The 18,110-nt window shown below is 47.1% G+C and overlaps 1 protein-coding gene across 3 annotated transcripts in view; it reads right to left on the reverse strand.

Moving 5' to 3' along the window:
* Positions 1–226: 226 nt before the first annotated feature.
* LOC126521652 (uncharacterized) overlaps positions 227–18,110 on the reverse strand; it is a 34,348-nt gene continuing 16,464 nt past the window's right edge. For 2 of the 3 annotated variants that reach the window (XM_072288627.1, XM_072288626.1), the window contains 2 exons: positions 1,786–2,056; positions 227–783 (listed from right to left, as the gene is read on the reverse strand). In XM_072288627.1, coding sequence (XP_072144728.1) covers positions 599–783; positions 1,786–2,026 — 426 coding nt within the window. In that variant the 5' untranslated portion in view covers positions 2,027–2,056 and the 3' untranslated portion in view covers positions 227–598. Of the gene's footprint in view, positions 784–1,785; positions 2,057–5,073; positions 5,131–18,110 lie in introns of those variants that run through there. The other variant, XM_050170374.2, reaches the window with a different exon arrangement.

Here is an 18,110-nt window from a genome sequence, read left to right on the forward strand (position 1 = left end):
CTCTCCTGCTAATACCGTGCAATGGCGAACTGCACGTGCTTCGGGCAGCGATGAAAGGAAACATTATTTAAGCTTACCATCGTAAATTTCGTAATGATTTTAACCGAGCCATCAAAAGTTGCAATGTGTAGCGAAGCCGCCCTTTTCGAGCGCGCGTGACAAAAGAGTTCTGCTGGTGGCAGAGCGTAGCTAGAGAGAGCCGAAAACAGCGACATATGAAACACTGTCTCGTGGCGCGTTCGCCACGCCCAGCTTTTATTTAGGAATCCATCTAATATGACGCCGTTTGTGAAAAGAGCATAACTGTTGCAGTATTTCATTCACAAGTTTAATTGTGCGTTGCCCTGTATGCCTGCAACGAAAACAGCCGTGCAAACAGCAGCTGCTTTTGTGTGCACGGCCGAAGAATGGTTTCGTCGGTCGTTTCCCGGTGATGTCCCTCCACTTCTGCCGCGAGACGTTAGAACGAAGAAATCGACGCGCAGGCAGCATTCAGTGACGCGCAAATGAACACGTCACACGCTCTGTTATGGGTGTGAAGCAGCAAGACAGTGTGGCCGTCGAAGAATTAAGAGAGCAGCGCGGGCCCAGTTCCGGCTCAGTAGTGCCCGTATCCTCCTCCGTGGCCGCCACCGTAAGACTTCCCAACGTGATGCCTGGCGCCCCACTTGAAGTTTCCGTCGTAGTCCGTCCTTACGTACGTGTGCACCGGACCTACGACGCCGTAGCCGCCCCTCCTGACTCGGCGGTGAACAGACGAGCCAGCGACCGCCATGGTGGGCTCTGCACGGGAGAACGTAGCCAGGATTCACCGCTCGAGTAAACAACGCTTCCGGGGCGCTCTTTGCGGGTTGAGGAAAATGAAAGCGAAACACCTGCTACGGCGAATCAGTTCGTCGAGGAAATCCGAAAGGTGCAAGAAGATTAAAGAACGTAAAAGGTGCCACCTGAGAATAGCACGAAGGTGAGAAAGAAAAAAACACATGGGATTCTCAGAAAGCTCCCTGTTGCAGAAAATATAATCTGGCCTGGGGATCGAACCCCGAGCCTTTCCGGGGCGATCGTTCTAACGCCTGAGCTAACCAGCAGGCTAGAGGAAAATCTGGCTGATCAGTTCTGCGGGGATCCGCAAGGTAGAGGAAAGCGTTGGTCTCTAGTTGGATTCCCGGACAAAGATAAATTTGTCTTCAACTGCGAAGCTTTCCAAGAAGCCCATCTGTGTTTCCTCTGTACCTTCGTGCTACACTCAGGTGAATTACAATTTTTCCCTTTTCCGACACACCTACTAGCTCTTCTCTCTCACCGTTAGGGAATGAAGGCGCTACCACATGAAACTCGATTGCGCATAACTGCTATTAACACTCAGGAACAAAAGAAACGGTTATAAAAAAGTGAAGCTTTCAAACAATTGCATGATCGAGAGGTATAACCTCTTTTTTATGAAAAAAGAAAACGCGTGTACCATGTATACGCATCGTCGCTGGCAGTCTAGAGTTGATACAAACAGATAACGTATATACCTATAGCATGCAGAGAATGCTCAGTGTTTAGTAGTAAATATAGTCCGTATTCTTGCTTGCTCCTTTCGTATCTTCTCACAGTTACTCTTGTTTCATGTATACACTATCCGTGTCTCTTACTTTCTTTCTTAATTTTCGATTTCTTCGCCCTCGCAGGTCTGCTAATTTTCGAGTACACAGAACCTTTCCTCTCTGCACGGGCACACCTTTCCTCGATCCGGATCGTCATCGCGGCCGCTGAGGGCGCCACTGGGCGGAGGCTCACCGTGGCCGGGGGAGCGCCTCTTGCGGTGAAGCACCACCGCGGGTGCCGCGATGGTCTCCGACGCCACATACACGGGCTGCATGGCTGTTCCGTCGTAGGCCCCGTCGCCGTATCCACCTTCGCCACCAACGAATCCGTCGTCACCGCCTCCGAAGCCCCCACCGAAGTCTCCGCCTTCGCCGCCGTCAAAGCCATCGTAACTGCCACCGTCCAAGTGGCCGCCATCTTGGGCGCACACCATCACCACGGCAGCGGAGAGCAGCAGTGCGAACTACGCGCGCGGAGGTGAAATGTGACAGATTAAGTCGCATTCCAAAAACAGACATTCTGCGCAGAAGCGTTTCACGTACGGCTTTCTCCCGGTGACTTCCTGCCAGGCACGTTTGTAACGGAAATGGCACCTTGGCACACCCGCATATCGTTTTACGCAACAATTAAAACGCACTGACGCTCAAATATGTGTCGAGCCGTCCTGACTACTATACTGTAGCGGCACCTTTGGCTCGATCTGAGGCCGCTCTCATCACCTTTCACGGCCGGCTGGTTCCATTTATAACGCGGGCAGAGTGTCGTACTGAATAAGCGCGAAAAGGAATGGCCTCGGAAAAGGCGCATCCCTACAAAATCGCGGCCTTGAGTACGTTAGTCGGGAGCAGCGTGCCTGTTGACGTGCTTTGATTCAGAAATAGAGCGAGTGCCCGGACGACATTACGATCGCAATCCTTCATGGCGCTTCGCCGTCGTTATCACCTGCATTGGCAATATATATATAGTTAGCGGTGGATGGTAAGAATGGGATGTGATCGAGCGAAAGAAACCGACCCAACTTTCTTTTTTCTTCTCCTTGGCGGTGGGGCCCTTAGAGACATATTGCCCTTGCACGTTCATATCGCTGCAAGCCTTTACAGCTGCAGCGGTGGTGGTTGTATGCTAAGGGAGCACTGTAAGACTTGGCACGGACGATTCAAATTGATGAGCAGCAGCGGGACCTTCGACGGTGATTTTCTACCCAACAAGATGACATGTTGGCACACAGAAAACGGTGATAGACTTCTAGACGAATAATCTTTCGATCTAGCACCACCTAACATTTTAGTTGAGTGTCCCTTTATAGAAAGGAAATGCAGGCAAGATAAATGAGGATTAATCGTTGGGGACAAAATGAGCCTGAAAAGGTGCACGATTTTCTTAGGATGTAGCTATACGGCACAAATGTCGAACGCTGCCTCTTCTAGCTGACGCCTCAGTGTTCCTGCTGCTGCGATCGGTGTCGCGCGGGTTCGGCTCTCGGCCGTATTTGGATGATGAGGGCGAAATATGCAAGAAATGGGTTTACTTCCATAGGCGCACAAGCCCGATAGGTGTAAGTGCACAACATCAGGGCTCGGATCGCGTCCGCACTTCTGTCCCAGGACCATAGGAAATCACTAGACTGCATTTCTCCTCGTACAGCAAGTACTCGCTGTTAATCGCGTGGTGGTACACAGCGGCGGTGACACGGCGCATCATCAACGCCATCAGGTAGTTTGCACTCGTTGCACAGCGCCGATCTGAGTTGCCCGATCTTAAACAAAAAGCTACTCGTGTAGACCGCACGAAGACTCAGCCGATGAGCGACGTCCTCAGCGTGCTTGCCCGTGTAGTCCCCAAGGGCCGTTGTAGGTGCACTGACGGCCAATGCCGAAAAGAGGGGTGCACTGACTATGAGAGCCGATTCTACAAATAACTTGCATCCATCTGATCTGCGAGACAAGAGCTCTGATATCCTCAAGGGAAAATGTAATCTCTGTAGTGGATTGCACACATCCCACGAATCACGAAATCAACATTTAGGTTCAGTGTATATTACAAACCACGGAGACCAGGCCTGTTTCATGCTAGTTTGACAGCTATATGAGCTTCACGTGCCTTTTTTTTTCTCTTTTTCTCCTACCATGGATCAACTCCTATCGTCGATTACCCCTTTCTAATTCTCTTTGTTTCTTGGCCCGTCCCCTTCAGTGGGCATGTTCCCCCAGGTCGCACTCAACGCATCCGGCCTCCTTCGCCAGTAGCACGCAAACGTACCCTCGCGCTGCACTCTGTGTGACGCTCGCCTGCACACACAAGCGGCGCTTGCCACGCAGTGCTGCATGACACCCGTCGCGCGCGAAGCTGTCGCTGCCCTACCGGCTCCGTCGCCGTGAAAATTGGTTCATTTGCCATGCCACACAGCGCGGTTCCGTTCGCGAGCCACATGCACGAAACTCGTGGCTCTGCACGGACCTTCCCTCAGCCGACAACCGGGCCGCCTGGTGGCTACACTTCGGCGGGAGGACGCAGTCATCATCAGCGCCACGCATGCACTCCTTCATCCTGACGCTTATTTGTTGCTGATCTCGGAGTCACTCCTACTCGGCGCGTGCAGTCTCTGCACTTTTCTTGAGCGCTAGAATCGGCCAAGCCTTGACTATGATCAGTCAGCAAACTCGCCACATTCGCCGCCGAAATGAGCCGCTTGATATACGTTAAAAATAAAATAACAAAGCTTCTTTTCATTTGCCTATGCATTGTAGGTCCTTGTGGGCCAATTCTTTCCGGTATTCGAATTCTAGGCAGGAGTGGCAATGCCTTGGCCAGAGAAATCACGGAGGCATATCATATTAGAAAGAAAGGAAGTGCCTGTATTACCGATACGTCGGTTGTTATGCGTAGCAAAGAAAAACTGTTTTTAGAAATGATGCTGTAACCTATACGCTTCTTGATATGATGCATTGGTTGGCTTGATGGGCAGAGCGCTTGCGCGATCCTGGTCTGCTGTGTACTTAAGCAGGCGAAGTCTTCAGAATAAAATTTAATTGCGAGTTAGCGCTTGTCCTGTGCCTCTGTATGTTCTTCTGTCCCGTCTTAGAATTGCGCTTGCCAGTAGTCAGTTGCTGAGCCGCCTTGAATTTGGGGCGCGACGAGCAGATGGTTGAAAACTCGGGTCTCGCGCGATGTTCGTGGTTCGACAATGTTGAAGCGAAACCTTCGCGATCTAATAATCATATGTATGGTCCCAAATCAGCCACAACAAATAAAAGTACATCATTCAGACCATCACGTTTCCATTCGGTAGATTCTCTCCTATTTCAGGTCTCGTGTTTTAGCAGGTCTAAGCGCGAAGTTATTCGATCGTGCCTGTCGCCGCACTCCAAGTCGATATCTGAGCCGACATATGCAGCCCTCATAAACAACGAGAAACCTAACGGGCCGTCAGAGGCCTTGGCGTGAGCGTGCGCTGAGGTATAACGAGACAAACGTTCTCACCCTCCAGAGCGATGCCATACCAAGGCTGCTACGGTTGTGACAATCCTGAACTGCGCCTGCTCCCTGCCGTTTATATACGAGAAGTAAGACACGGCGTGCCGAGTGAAGCGCGCCGGCAGGCACAGGCAGGCACAGGCAGGCAGGGACTTCCTGCGCGGGCCGCGTGCGCGCAGCGACGTCGCGAGAGGAAAACAGCTTTCGACGCTCCAAGAACGCGTCCTCCCTCAGCCATACACACACCTCCCTCTCCCGGAAAGAAAGTCCCGTGAGCCCGAGTTCCGCTTCACTGCCGCGATGACTCCTTCCATCGCCACAAAGGAGTGCCTTTGCACGCCGTGTGTGCCACGCGAAAGGACTGCCACAGTTTGCACCCATGGAAACCCCGAACGCGCAGCTGTTCTGCCCATAGAGCTTCTCACAAAAATAACTAATGGGAACTCCGACCGCGATCGTTCAGATGCCACGGGAATGATTTACCACGCTATTTTCAAGAAACTATACTTTTCTAAAACGCATGAAAGCAATAAGTTTCTGCGCAATTACATGTACGCTGCGGCTTGTTACATTTATAACGCAATAATTTGTTGAAAATGATCAATTTGCAAATTCACGAAGCCGTTTGAAGCCGGAAGGACATGGTTTAGACATATATCCATGCATCATCTGCCATGCTGGCTGATACCTGCCGTAGGCTCTGTAGCGTCACATTCCTGCCCATCAGGCTGCGAAAGCATCCTTTCCTGTAATGAACTCTCTCTGTGCTGATTACTGCAAAAGCGCCTTATAATTTACACGTAATTTGGCAGCATGTCGCTGAATTTCGCGACGCCTCTTGCTATCAATATTTGCTTCTGACGTTTTTGTTTAAACTTCTGGCGCAAAGTACATAATTATTATTCGAATTGTATACACGCATCCCATGTAAGGAATTTGTTTGATTGTAGAATACACAGTCTTTTCGATTAAGATAATCTCTAAGTACAATGCGACATATATGAATAAAGTGATTATTTCAGCAATCTGTTAGTAGCGGCGTGGGTGCTACGTATATACTTGTTTAGCTACCTAACACCGGCTAAGCTTTTAGTTTGTAACTTTAAGCGAACTACTGCTCAGGCCCTGTGAAACATTTTGATGGACTTGTTGGTTCGTCATGATGAAGTTAAGCTGCAGAACAACATAACAAAGGCGAGAACAGAGAGATAGCGCGATCCGTCTTTGTCAACGTCACGCTGCAGTTTCAATTCAGCACAATGTTGAGATAATGTTTGTTCAATTAGAATTCTCAGGTCAGCGCCAATCATGATCTCTTCCTCCCCGAAATGGGCTAAATAATCTGGAACGTCGTCTAAACATTTCCCCACGAAGTTATGTTGTGCGAGAATAGGGAGAAACGAGGGGCTGAACATTTTGTTAGTCACAATTATAACAGTCAATGAAGCCAAAGCAAGCCTACATGGGAAGGTTGAAAAACAACATGTATTAAAAGAATGCAGTCTCGTAAGATTAGCCACGCGATTCCAGTCACGCAGCAAAGCCGCTGCTGATTATACTGCAAAATGCATTGTTGTCTGGATGTGAGTTATTAGGGAAATTTAGAAATCGCCAATTCAAACGCTGTTGGCGGGTGATAGGTCCAAGCAAAGGTCGAGTTTCTGAGAACATGCAATGCCGTCAATGCTTGGGTGGGCATTTTATTAACCTCTCAGTCGTACCTCCCCACATTGGCCAATGGTATGCGGAATTTCAGCGGTTTCGCAACGCGCTTTGTGAAATAATACCTCCAGACTGGAGCTGAGCTTGTCGTGGAATATCGATCGAACTGAAGTACTCCGAAAGATTGGATGGTTTCAATATATGAATTAATAAATGCGGTTTCAAGCTTCCAAGTATAAAGTCGCTAATATTTGTTAATTGTGCACTACTCTCAGAAGCCCGACGTCGCTGACAATGTTAAATTTTGATGCGCTCTATTGTTACCGCCATTTCATGTTTCTTTTTTTTCCCTTTCTTGGCTCTGTTTATTTATTTCGTTTATTTATTAATTTTCTCACTCCATCTCATTTTTTCTTCTTATTTTTTCAAAGTGCACTATATGTGCTCAAAGAGGTAAGGACGCACACAGAAACGCTTCAATGGAGGCAGGAATGGCAGCAAGGCCAGCCGCAGCACCTCAAGCTTTCTGCTAGACGCCTGCTTCAACGAGGCACGTGTGTAATGTGCCGTTGCAGCATTTAAGTTTAATGAGTTAGCGACACTCCAAGCGTGAAGTTTATTTAATACCACGTTGCCTTTTTCTATGAGGCTAGAAGGATCACACCCTGTTATGAAAATACTTGTATCGTCTGCGTATATAATACATTTTCTGTTAGTGTATGTTTACTATATCGTTCACATATATGTTGAAGAGTAATGGGCCTAAGATACTGCCCTGAGGGACACCAGCATGACAGGCACGTACCCGGACCCCCCCCCCCCCCCCCGAAATTAAGACGCATACCCCCCCCCCCCCCTCCCACACCCACACTCTTCGTCCACGCCACCGCTTCTCAAACGCATTCCTAAAGCGCCGCCAAATCAATGTTCAGACTTGACAGCTATTCGGCGGTCAACATTTTGCTGCCTTTTTCACTCCTTTTGGGTGGGGTAGTTATCGGGATCTACTGGCATGTGAAGGCCAGTTTGCTCATTGATTCCGTGCCCGCGCGATTAACTCGAGATGCATTCAGTTGTCACCGTATAATCAACGGTCACACGCATAGCTGTTGGTTCGTTAGTTCAACCTTCTTTGTTAAAGCTGATCTAGGGATTAGGAAAGGGATTCGGTTCGTGGTCAGCTGGTCTGTACGCACGTGGAACGAGCTGCGGCCCGATAAAACGCCAATTGCGTTTAACATTTCCTTTTGCTTCATTATTTCTTCAAGTGACGGCTCGCCGAAACGCTGACAGATCCTCAAAACCATATGTCCGTGATATGGGTTAGTTAAGGTGGAAAATAAAATAATGCGAGGCAGCATCCATCATCAAACTCTGCAATAACCCTTACACTCATGGGCAATACGACTTTCACCAATTAACTCGTCTGGTTTTTCCCTAATTGTACACCTCTTTTCGTGCAAAATTGCCCGCTGGAAACGAGAGTCGCAAGGAGTTGAGAAATTAAGCAATCTACTAAGAGAGAGAGAACAGCCAAACAGGAAGGAAAAGTGAAAATTAACAAATTTACCCATTGTCTATGAAAATATTTATGGATCAACATTTTTTTTATTTAACTAGAAAGCAGAGAAAATGCCGCCGGAAGTGGATGACGCTTATACAATTATCATTCGAGCCGCCTGACGTAGCCTCTTCTCTGCTGTGCTTATATATATAAGTGTCTTTCTAACCTTCAGCGGTGGGCGCAGTACGTTTAGAATCCCAGCGTCCTGTGCCCTACGCGGTTGTATGGGACTGGCGGCCGCGCATCGTTACGTAACTTCCCAAATAAATATACGAGTCAGTTGTGGCACTTGCTGGAGCAGTCAGCGAGGGATCCAAAAGAACTGTGATTGTTCCGCAAATGCATATTTTTCTCTATAATTATTCCAGAGCGAATTCAACAAACACAACTATAGTCGGCTACAGCTTAAAGGGACACTAAAGGTTAATATTAAGTCAACGTGGACTGCTCAAATAGCATCCCAGAAACCTCGAAACGCTTGTTTCATGCGAAGAAGAGACTTATTTTAAGAGAAAATGCGTTCTGAAACGTCCGCGTACCTCTACCGCTGTTCAAAGCGCCTGCCCTCCGATCGAGGAGTGGTCACGTCACGGTCTCATAGTGACGTTGCACCGTCGGTGAGTAAAACGGCGGCCACAGATGGCGCTACGGATTTTCTGCGCAAAACGCAAACGCGCGGCCAGAAACAGAGCCAAGACAGAGCCGACAGCAGCGCGAAAGCGGTACTATGGTTATGGTGGCTAGAGGGGGGTAGTGTGACGGGCGCCTCATCCGCGCCATGGAGGAGGAGCGCGCGGAACGCGGTGAAAATTTAGCCTCCGCTAGGGGCACTGCTGTGTTCAAAGGTGCCACGCTTACGACGGCCGGGCACTGACAAGGCTTCGCCGGCTGCGTTGACGCTTCGCTGTCGCCTCTGTCGTCGTCCGTGAAATTTCTCTGCAGTGTTGGGTCGTCGCGTTGCCACACGAGGAATGGACTCTTCAGATTCAGACTGTTGGATGTAATTAACCCTGCCGTCAAGCCGCTCAAGCACGTGCTTTATACTTGGATGCAAATGCGGGTATCGATCTTGCTCGCAAAAGCTTTCTGTGTTAAAAGCCCCAACTGATGTCTTGCGAAGGGAGCAGTGGGCCTGAAATATTAAACGGGCTGAAAAAGCGCTTACTAACGACAATGTGGTTTGTGAACGGCACTTCGACGAAAGATTCGTCGAAAGGACCTACCGGCACACAGTCAACGGTGAGGTTGTGGAATTGCCGCGCGATCGTCCGCGTCTGAAATAAGACGCCGTGCCCGCTGTGTTCCCTGAGGCACCTAAGTATTTCACGAAGAAAGCTCCGATGAAAAGGAAAGAGAGAAATATATGCGAGCAGCTTGGACCTGCTGCAAAACGGCAAAAGCTGAACGCAATCAACAGGCAAGACGCCCAGCAAGAAAACACCGTAGCGCAGTGCGCGCAGCTACGCCAGGGGCCAGATATACCAGATATCGTTGCCTCAAATAAACAGCACGCCGTGCAACTTGAGCGTGCGTGTCATAATGTCTGCCTACCTGATGCAACATGGAATAAGGTAACGTTTCCAAGTGAACGTTACAGTGAGTTTTTCGGAGCCAGTGAGCTCGAGGGCGAGCAGGTTGACCACATCTTGGTGCCGAATTTAGGGAAATTCAAGTCAGAAAGCAACCAACCGGAATCGTTGTGTTGCTATGTATTCCTCAGGGGCCAACTGCGCTCACAGTGCACTGTTTCTTCGCCGGAGGAAGCGCAGTCAGTGCTCGACAGCACACGTGGACTTGTATTGTGTGGAGGCTGCGGCGTGAAACCAGAGAAGCAAGAAACATACATATCGTTTGCTGGGTGTTACTTTTCCATCAAGTGCACTTACGTATGTGAAAGTAACGCCCCTGAATTCATTGCAAATACTTGAGAAAACTGCTGCAGAATCAATTTTCACGAAAGCGACGGAACGGGAGAGAAACAGTTAAAAAAATAATGAATGAAAATGTTCGGTGCAACAGAGCCCTGACTACAGCATTGCTATTTCTACTCTAAAAATATAAGCTCTCCAAGGAAAAGAGAAAATTAAATTTAAATGATTTCAACACTGAACCTTCGAGAGCGAAAAATAAACACGCGAACCATTGCTTCTTATAAGAGAAAATATTAAGCAGTTTACACTCCAAAGCCCATAAATAAACAAACACTCAAGACACAGTGACTGTGCGCTCACGTAAATGGATTAATTCACATAAAGTTGGCGAAAGATGTGAAATCTGGTCAATGCTGAGAAACATTTAATTATAACCTAAACGCCGCTTGCCAGTTGCGTCTATCAGAAATATTGTGGTTTTCGTTTATGTTAAGTAGCACCATTTAAAATTTCAAACGCACGGTTTTCAACGAACTAACAAAATTACTAGTTTATGTCCTGTTGACACGGACCCGGCGTGTAATTATTGGAAACAAGGTGAAAGTAAAAACACGCGGCCCAACGCGATACCGGCCAGCGCCGCTGGCACCTGTCGCGCAGCCAGCGCCATCTACTGGGACCGCCATTTTTCATCACAAATTTGTGCACCCCTCCGCTCCCGCCCGTCACACTACCCCCCTCTAGCCACCATACTATGGTGGCTAGCGGAAGGGAAAGCGCACGACGATAAGCCAGGCCCCGCACACTCTCAAGTTCAACAAATGGCCACAGAGGGCGAAAAATCGATCGAGGCGCGTTTCAGCATAAGCGCGCAAGTGGAGCTACTGTAATTTGGTCGAATAGTTTAATTTGTGCTTTCTCTGCTAGGGGCGCTGAACATGCTGAATTTTTTAATTTACACAAACCATTGACATGAACAATCGAGGTGTCTAAGGATGCTTTTTTACCTCAGGCAAATAGGAAGTTGATTTTCTTTTAATTTGATTGTTGACGCTGCTTTTTAGTCATAGCGTCAAGGTTTTTGTGCTCGATTAACCACCGACAGCCGACAGCCTATTGGTATCGATGTGTTTCCTGGCCGTTGGCGTTCGAATACTACGGCGGTAAAACATTTTCGAAAGTATGCTGGTTTCGTCTGCGAGTCATTACATAGACTTGCTGTAAGAAGGTCTACTCTTGGCAAAGAATAGTGCCTCATTTTGTTTAGGCGTTGACTATCATAATGAATGCGGCGGAGGTTGAGGGAGTACGCTTGAAGGTACGTTTTTATGCCGTTGATCTCCATAACACCGTAAGTACGCAAACCGATGTCGCAGAACACCCGATGCATCATTGTGTGTTCTCCGTCATCGCTTGTTTGCTGTATGCCTACTAATTCTTCATTTCTTCAAGTGTTGTATCCTCCTTTTGTCCTTGTTCTCTTGTGCTTCACTTACAGTATGTCGTTCCGTCAGCTGTAATGCGCATTTGCAAAACCAATACGTTTGATAAGACGCAGTGGTTATCATAATTTCACTACACGTGTATTAAGCTGGCACATGTGGTTCAGATACAGATACCTGTATGCGAACTTGCACGACGATGATGCGGAGATTAGGATAATTATGACACCCGTATGGAAGAGGCAGCTGACGGCCGTATAAGCTGTTGCGTTCTTTCCGCCAAACTACCCGGCCTGGTAGTGCTGTAAAGATGCTGTATAAAAGTGACACGCGGTGACAGGGAAATTAATATACTTAGCAGCCGACCGTACGTTTTGTAGCTTAGGTCTTCTTTCTTGTGCGTTTGTGCTACCCTTATTAATGAGCCATCTCTTGACTATGTTCTTGACTATGTAACCGCGTTTGTGTGGATGCGTAGACGTGTGCTTTTTGTTGTACTTGTAAAATGCAAATAAAATATTTTCAGGCTTACTCAATCTTTGGTGTCGTGTGCGTTTATTCCAGTCGAGGCCATCGTGCCACCTGGAAACCGCATTCTGTCAGTAGCCCTACACGAAATACAACAGCTGGAGCGCGGCGGCACAACTCGCCGTAACGGCGGCGTAATAAACGAAAAACCGCTCGGAATGCCCTTAAAAGTCAGTTCAGAGTGTGCCTTAACTCGATATGACTCAGCGCTACATGTATTCTGCTGCGCCTCGATCGTGCTCCCGCCAGTTTGGTTGCTGTGTGGCAAGCGTAGCGCCTACATAAATATGTAGGCGCTACGTTTGTTACACAGCAACTAAACTGGCGGGAGCACGATCGAGGCGCAGCAGCCAGAAACCCAGTAAAGCCACAGAACACCTGGTAAAGCGTGTGCAAACCTGGTGAAGCGTGTGCAAAACCCCGTTTCCGTTTCCTGTTGTACAGCGCCACCCGTGGTCACATACTTTAGTTCACGACGCCACCGCTACGCTTATTTCCGTAGCACTGTGGAAGGTACAGTTTCCCTTCTCTAAGTTTGTATAGGTGTTCTGTGGATAAGCTGATTCTTCATTTTATGACGCCAACTTCGACGCTCGTGGCAATGGACGACCCTGACAACGACACATTGGCTCGCGATGCTGGGCTCGACTTCAGCGATTTAAGCACTGATGAACGTGACCTGCTGCTGAGGGCTCGCGCTGCCGACGTCGTTGCGTACTACTGCGACGGCAACTGTATGTCATGGCTGCAAATATTCGCACATTTGTAGGTTTTCCTTCGTGAAAACCAAATGCCGCACTCACCGCCGTGTGTTCGACTTGCAGTTGTTCTTGCGCTTCGGAGAATGCAGGCAAGACCAATGAAACAGCGCTACGGGAAAGCATTGCTTTGAAAGGCACTCCACACGACTTCAGTAAGTCGGCGTTGAACTCGTAATCCTCTGAACGAAAGTGCAGCGAGCACACTATGCGATTTTTCGGCTCTTTGCCAACGCGCTGTGGCAGAGGCACGGCACTTAACCACTTCGAACGGAGAGGTTCACTCGTTGGTACACAGTGATAAGCAACGTAACGAACGTTAGATTCGTCGCTGCAACTGCCCTTGGCCAAGTTCCGTGGACCGTTCGCGCATCCCACGACATCACATGGACGTGTCATACTCGCTGCTTGCTCCAAATGCAAGTTTCGCGAGCCAGCAGAACCAGCGCAGCACAACGCGATAACGAAACAACTGAAACTCCCAAGCGCGCACGGCGCAGAGTCGAGTGCGCAGAGGCGAGTGAAAACAAAATCTTTCGACCACCCATACCACTCAAGGGTAACGCCAAAAAGTAATTTTTTCTTTGAATCGAATTGAAGTAGACAAGTACTATTTTTTTCCCGTCTTATAATCTAATGAAATGATCTTTTTACTACGAGTAGTTGAGTACTAGTGACATAAATTATGATGAGGAGTGCCTTCGTCATCGGGATAGTACCGGAATGTTGCTGGGGGGTCTCAATTCGTGTCATGCATTTACCTCAATTTCTCGGTTACTAAAGCTCTGTTCGCGATTATACTGACGCTTTAGACGTTCTGGAGCATTGCTTTATCACTTTAACTTGACTTTATAGTAACCTTTAGTGTCCCTTTAAGTCCGCCAGCCACTGTTCCTCCGTGAGGCCGCAAATAATTCGTACTTCAAACTTTTTCTGTTACCCTATTAAGGCGGTAACCACAAGAATAAAATTATTAACGCGTAATTTTATACCTTTTCCCTCGCCTATTATAGGGGAATGGCGAAAGCCTAATTCTTTATTGAACTAAAATAACACACTTGCTTCTCTGCAGCTATTTATTGTCAAGTTTTACTTCAGTTGGCGGCGAAGTTTCATGAGTAAACGGCTTCAACAGTGAAATGAACTGCACCGCAGACTTTTGAACAGTGAGATGCTCAGACTCCATACACTTTGTCCATGTCTGTTACACACCTCATTGTTTCCGCCGATGAAAAGACTCTTCAAGAACAGCAGACGCTCTGGAGGTATCAAGTACGACGTCATTTTGAAAAGTCCGCATGACGATTTTGTTTGCTTCTGTGATTGGCTGGCGGAGTAAAACAACTCCGCGCGGTCCGTGTGCCTTGATTCCCAACTGCTGCTTTCTTTAAGTTGTATTCTACTAAAGTAATTTGTAGTTTACGCTTTCGGTTCTTGTTCTTGGCACTGTTCTTCCTGCGCTTCATTCCTGCGCGAGTCCAGTTGACATGGTTCCTTATTTTCCAAGTAAAGGAGAGGGGTATGGCATCGGTGTAGCTGTAAAACACACCTTATTTCATTTCTCTTTTGTGGATTTACACTTGTTTATGGTGAATGGTGGGTGTTATTCACATTTCTACTAGTAAAGGTACGCCCCCCCCCCCCCCGTCATTTGCATAGAAAAGTGACCTTGGGTTGGGCCCCCCCCCCCCCCCCGAAAAAAAATCCTGGGTACGTGCCTGCAGCCTGAATTGGTTTTACTTCATATTGAAAACTGTTAACAGTGGTTTGCTGCCGACGATGATGAAAGGATGATGCGAGAAGTGTTAGGAAAGTGCCTCTAAAGCCATAATGTTCCAGTTTCTCAATTAAGGAATGGTGATTAATTGAGTCAAATGCTTTAGCGTAATCAACGAATATGCCTAGTGTACATAGTCGGTTTTCAAAGGACTGCAATATGTGTTCTTTTTCACTGAGAAGGGCCGTTTCGGTTGAGCAACCTTTCCTAAAACCGTACTGACATGGCGTGATAATGCTGTGCTTTATTGAAAAGCAGGATATGCGTTCATATATCAACCTTTCAATGCATTTTGAAAATACGGGAATAATTTAAATTGGCCTGTAATTAGATAATCAAGTTCTACACCCAAATAATTACAGGAAGCACTAAGGGCGATAAGATTACTACCAAGGTAGAGCAGAAGAACGAATCCGGATGAGCGCTAGTGGGACGTGAACAAAACAAATTTAGTTTTAGACTGCTTTATATTGGTCGCGGTGCAACGAAGACAGGAGAAGAGGACGCGTGTAACAAAACAGCTTGTTTTAGGATGATGATGATGATGATGATGATGATGATGATGATCCTCTGTCATGCCTCACACCCACTAAGGGGGATAGGCCATGAATTGGGTAGCAGGAGGTAGCTAAAGGAAATTCTTATTTGAAGACGATAAACGCAAAGCAAATGAGGTACAAAACAAGTTGATGCAATAACTAGACTAGTATACGAGCGAGCAGTCAGACTAACTTAAAGGTTAATAGGTTACAGTCAAGGAGAAAATTATTGTTAGTAAAGAATTTGGGAAAACCAATTTAGGTGAAATGAATACAGATTTGATATCTTGAATAAAGATACAATAATTCGCAGGGCAATCGTTTTGTTTCAGTTAAATAATCAAATACTGCGGAACAAACGTTTCTGTGACTATAGCCTAGTGTCGAGGCCTCAAACGATAATAATACTGGTATACTTAACCCTAATCCAATTTTGCAGAGTGGAGCCTCAAGTTTTATCTTTCTCTGGTGTGAATATCCTCTACATGATAAACAGTAGTGGCCTATTGATTCGATTTCCTTACATTTGTGGGATAGAGGGGACATCGCCAGACCAGCTCTATGTAAATAAAAATTCAATTGCGGGAAGCGACAGCCTAGTCTGGTGTACGTAACTTCCAATTTCCGACAAGGAGACCACTGTTTATTCTAGCAAAAACCGAGATGCTGAAAGTCTGGAGATGGTATCAGCGATAATTTACTTACATCATTTTGCAAACAAGCTTTTCTGTATCTCGATGCAGTGATGTAATCTGTATCCGGTAAAACAGGAATCAAATGTCCATTTAAAGACGCTCTGGCTAATACATCTGCTATTTCATTTAAGTATAAACCGAAATAGCCAGAAACCCACAGCAAATTAATTTTTTGTGAAGTTTCAGGGACTACATTTTGAAACATACCTATGATAGCTGTATTTGTTGCCGTGGAAAGCGACACACATACCGGTCCATAGAGAATCTGAAACTACGACAGCTGACGATTGATTAGCGAGAAGATTAAGCAACGCTACAACAATAGCCAGTAATTCTGCCATGAAAGTAGGCGTGTAATCTGGAAGGCAATAGAAAAAGACCAACAGAGAGATGGAGAGAAAATGCCTACGCCAGCCTTCTCTTCAGGCAGTGAAGCATCAGTGGCTATCATATTGCTTGTTTCCAGGTGAGAAAGGTACTCTAGTAATTGGTCATTTAAATATTCGCATGGCATTAGTTTAGCATTTGAGGGGAAAATATCGTCAAATTCTGTCTGGAGACTTATCTTGGATTGACCTGTTCGTTGACCTTATTTTGTTGTAGCGCAAGCTGAACGACAAGGACAACAGACACACACAGCGCTAACGTTTCACCAACAGATTTATTTCCCGTTCTCGTCGCTATATATACACCCTTGCAACGTCATACGGCACGTGTAAAATTTCGTCAAAAAGGAAAATGAAAAAAGGTATATATAAATAAACTACGAACCACACGTAAGCAGTTTTTTACTCACATATTAGACATGTACGCCTTCAGCGCGAACAAAGATAATTGAGCTGTTTTGAGGATAATGAAATGGAAGGTTTACTGACGCATGTGTCGCCGAATGTTGAGATGTGTCTAGCATCTATTATCAAGCGCGTCATCTCACACCTGCTTCTGCTCACAATGGCTGTTTCTTTAAATCTAGATTTGTATTTGCATCTCTGGCAATGGATGGCAATAAAACCGTGGGCGGCCAAGTTGTTTACTTTGTTATTGTGTTCTCGTAACCTGTCATTTATGCATCTGCCTGTTTGACCAATGTAGGATCGTCCACACCCGAGAGGAATGTGGTATACCACACCCGCGATGCAATCAATGAATTTGTTTTCATGTTCTTTTTCGCACGCGGTACGTGCGATTCTTTCAGGCCTTGTGTTTCTACACAAGCTGACCAATTTATTGGGCGCCGAAAATACAACGTTGATGCCGCTCCTTCCAGCAATCTTCTTTAATCTATGGGAGAACCCATGTATGTATGGGATGACAGCAACCTTTCTTTCGTTCATGTCATCTGTAGATCACAAAGCACTTCAAAGTGACCTCGATCACGTAACCGCTTGGTGCACATCATGGAAAACGTCACTTGACATCGATAAATGCAAGTTAATAACATTCAGCCGGAAAAAAAGTAACTCTTATTGCAGTTACTTACTCAACCATTCTTTAGTGTCTCATGCGTAGATACCTTGTTCATTTTACGAAGACGAAGTGTCTGCGAGCCAGAACGTTATTTCTCTAGTTCAGCTGTTTTTTCCTTATTCCTGCGTACATCTTTGGAGAGCAGGCATGGATCGTGGCGCGGATGCAAGTTGACGTCCCCGTGCCTCTGCCGGGAATTGCGACTTCAGCGGCGGCTGCGTCTAGGAAGCGGACCGGCCTCCAGAGCGACATCGACGGCGATGACACCAGCGTCTACTCGCTCAGCAGTGAGGACTTCTCCGATGACGCCTTCGAGCTTGTGCGGAGCCGCAAGGCGAAACGAAGACACACCACCAGGGCATCCATGTCTTCGAGCACGCCAACGGCAGGACCAACTCAGAATACCGCAGTCAGTACGATTCTATTTGTACCAGAACTCGCTACCAACAACCTGAGGCGACTTAACAGAAAGTCTGTATCGGTGCAACTTGAAGCGGTGGCGCCAAATCAGATAGCAGACGTTAGAGTCAACACACGAAAAAATGTGTTGGCTATCGACGTCACACATGAGATTGCGCTGAGAAATTTGACTAAAGTTACAAAACTAGGTGGCGTTAAGCTCCACTCGTACATCCACCAGAACAGTGATTCAACTACTGGTGTCATCTACGACGTGGACGTCTCGATCTTCAGCGCCGACTTGCCGATTTTAGTGAAGCCTGCCGTTGGTGGCGTCGCCA

This window comes from Dermacentor andersoni, chromosome 6 (assembly GCF_023375885.2).
Source record: "Dermacentor andersoni chromosome 6, qqDerAnde1_hic_scaffold, whole genome shotgun sequence".
NCBI lineage: Eukaryota > Metazoa > Arthropoda > Arachnida > Ixodida > Ixodidae > Dermacentor > Dermacentor andersoni.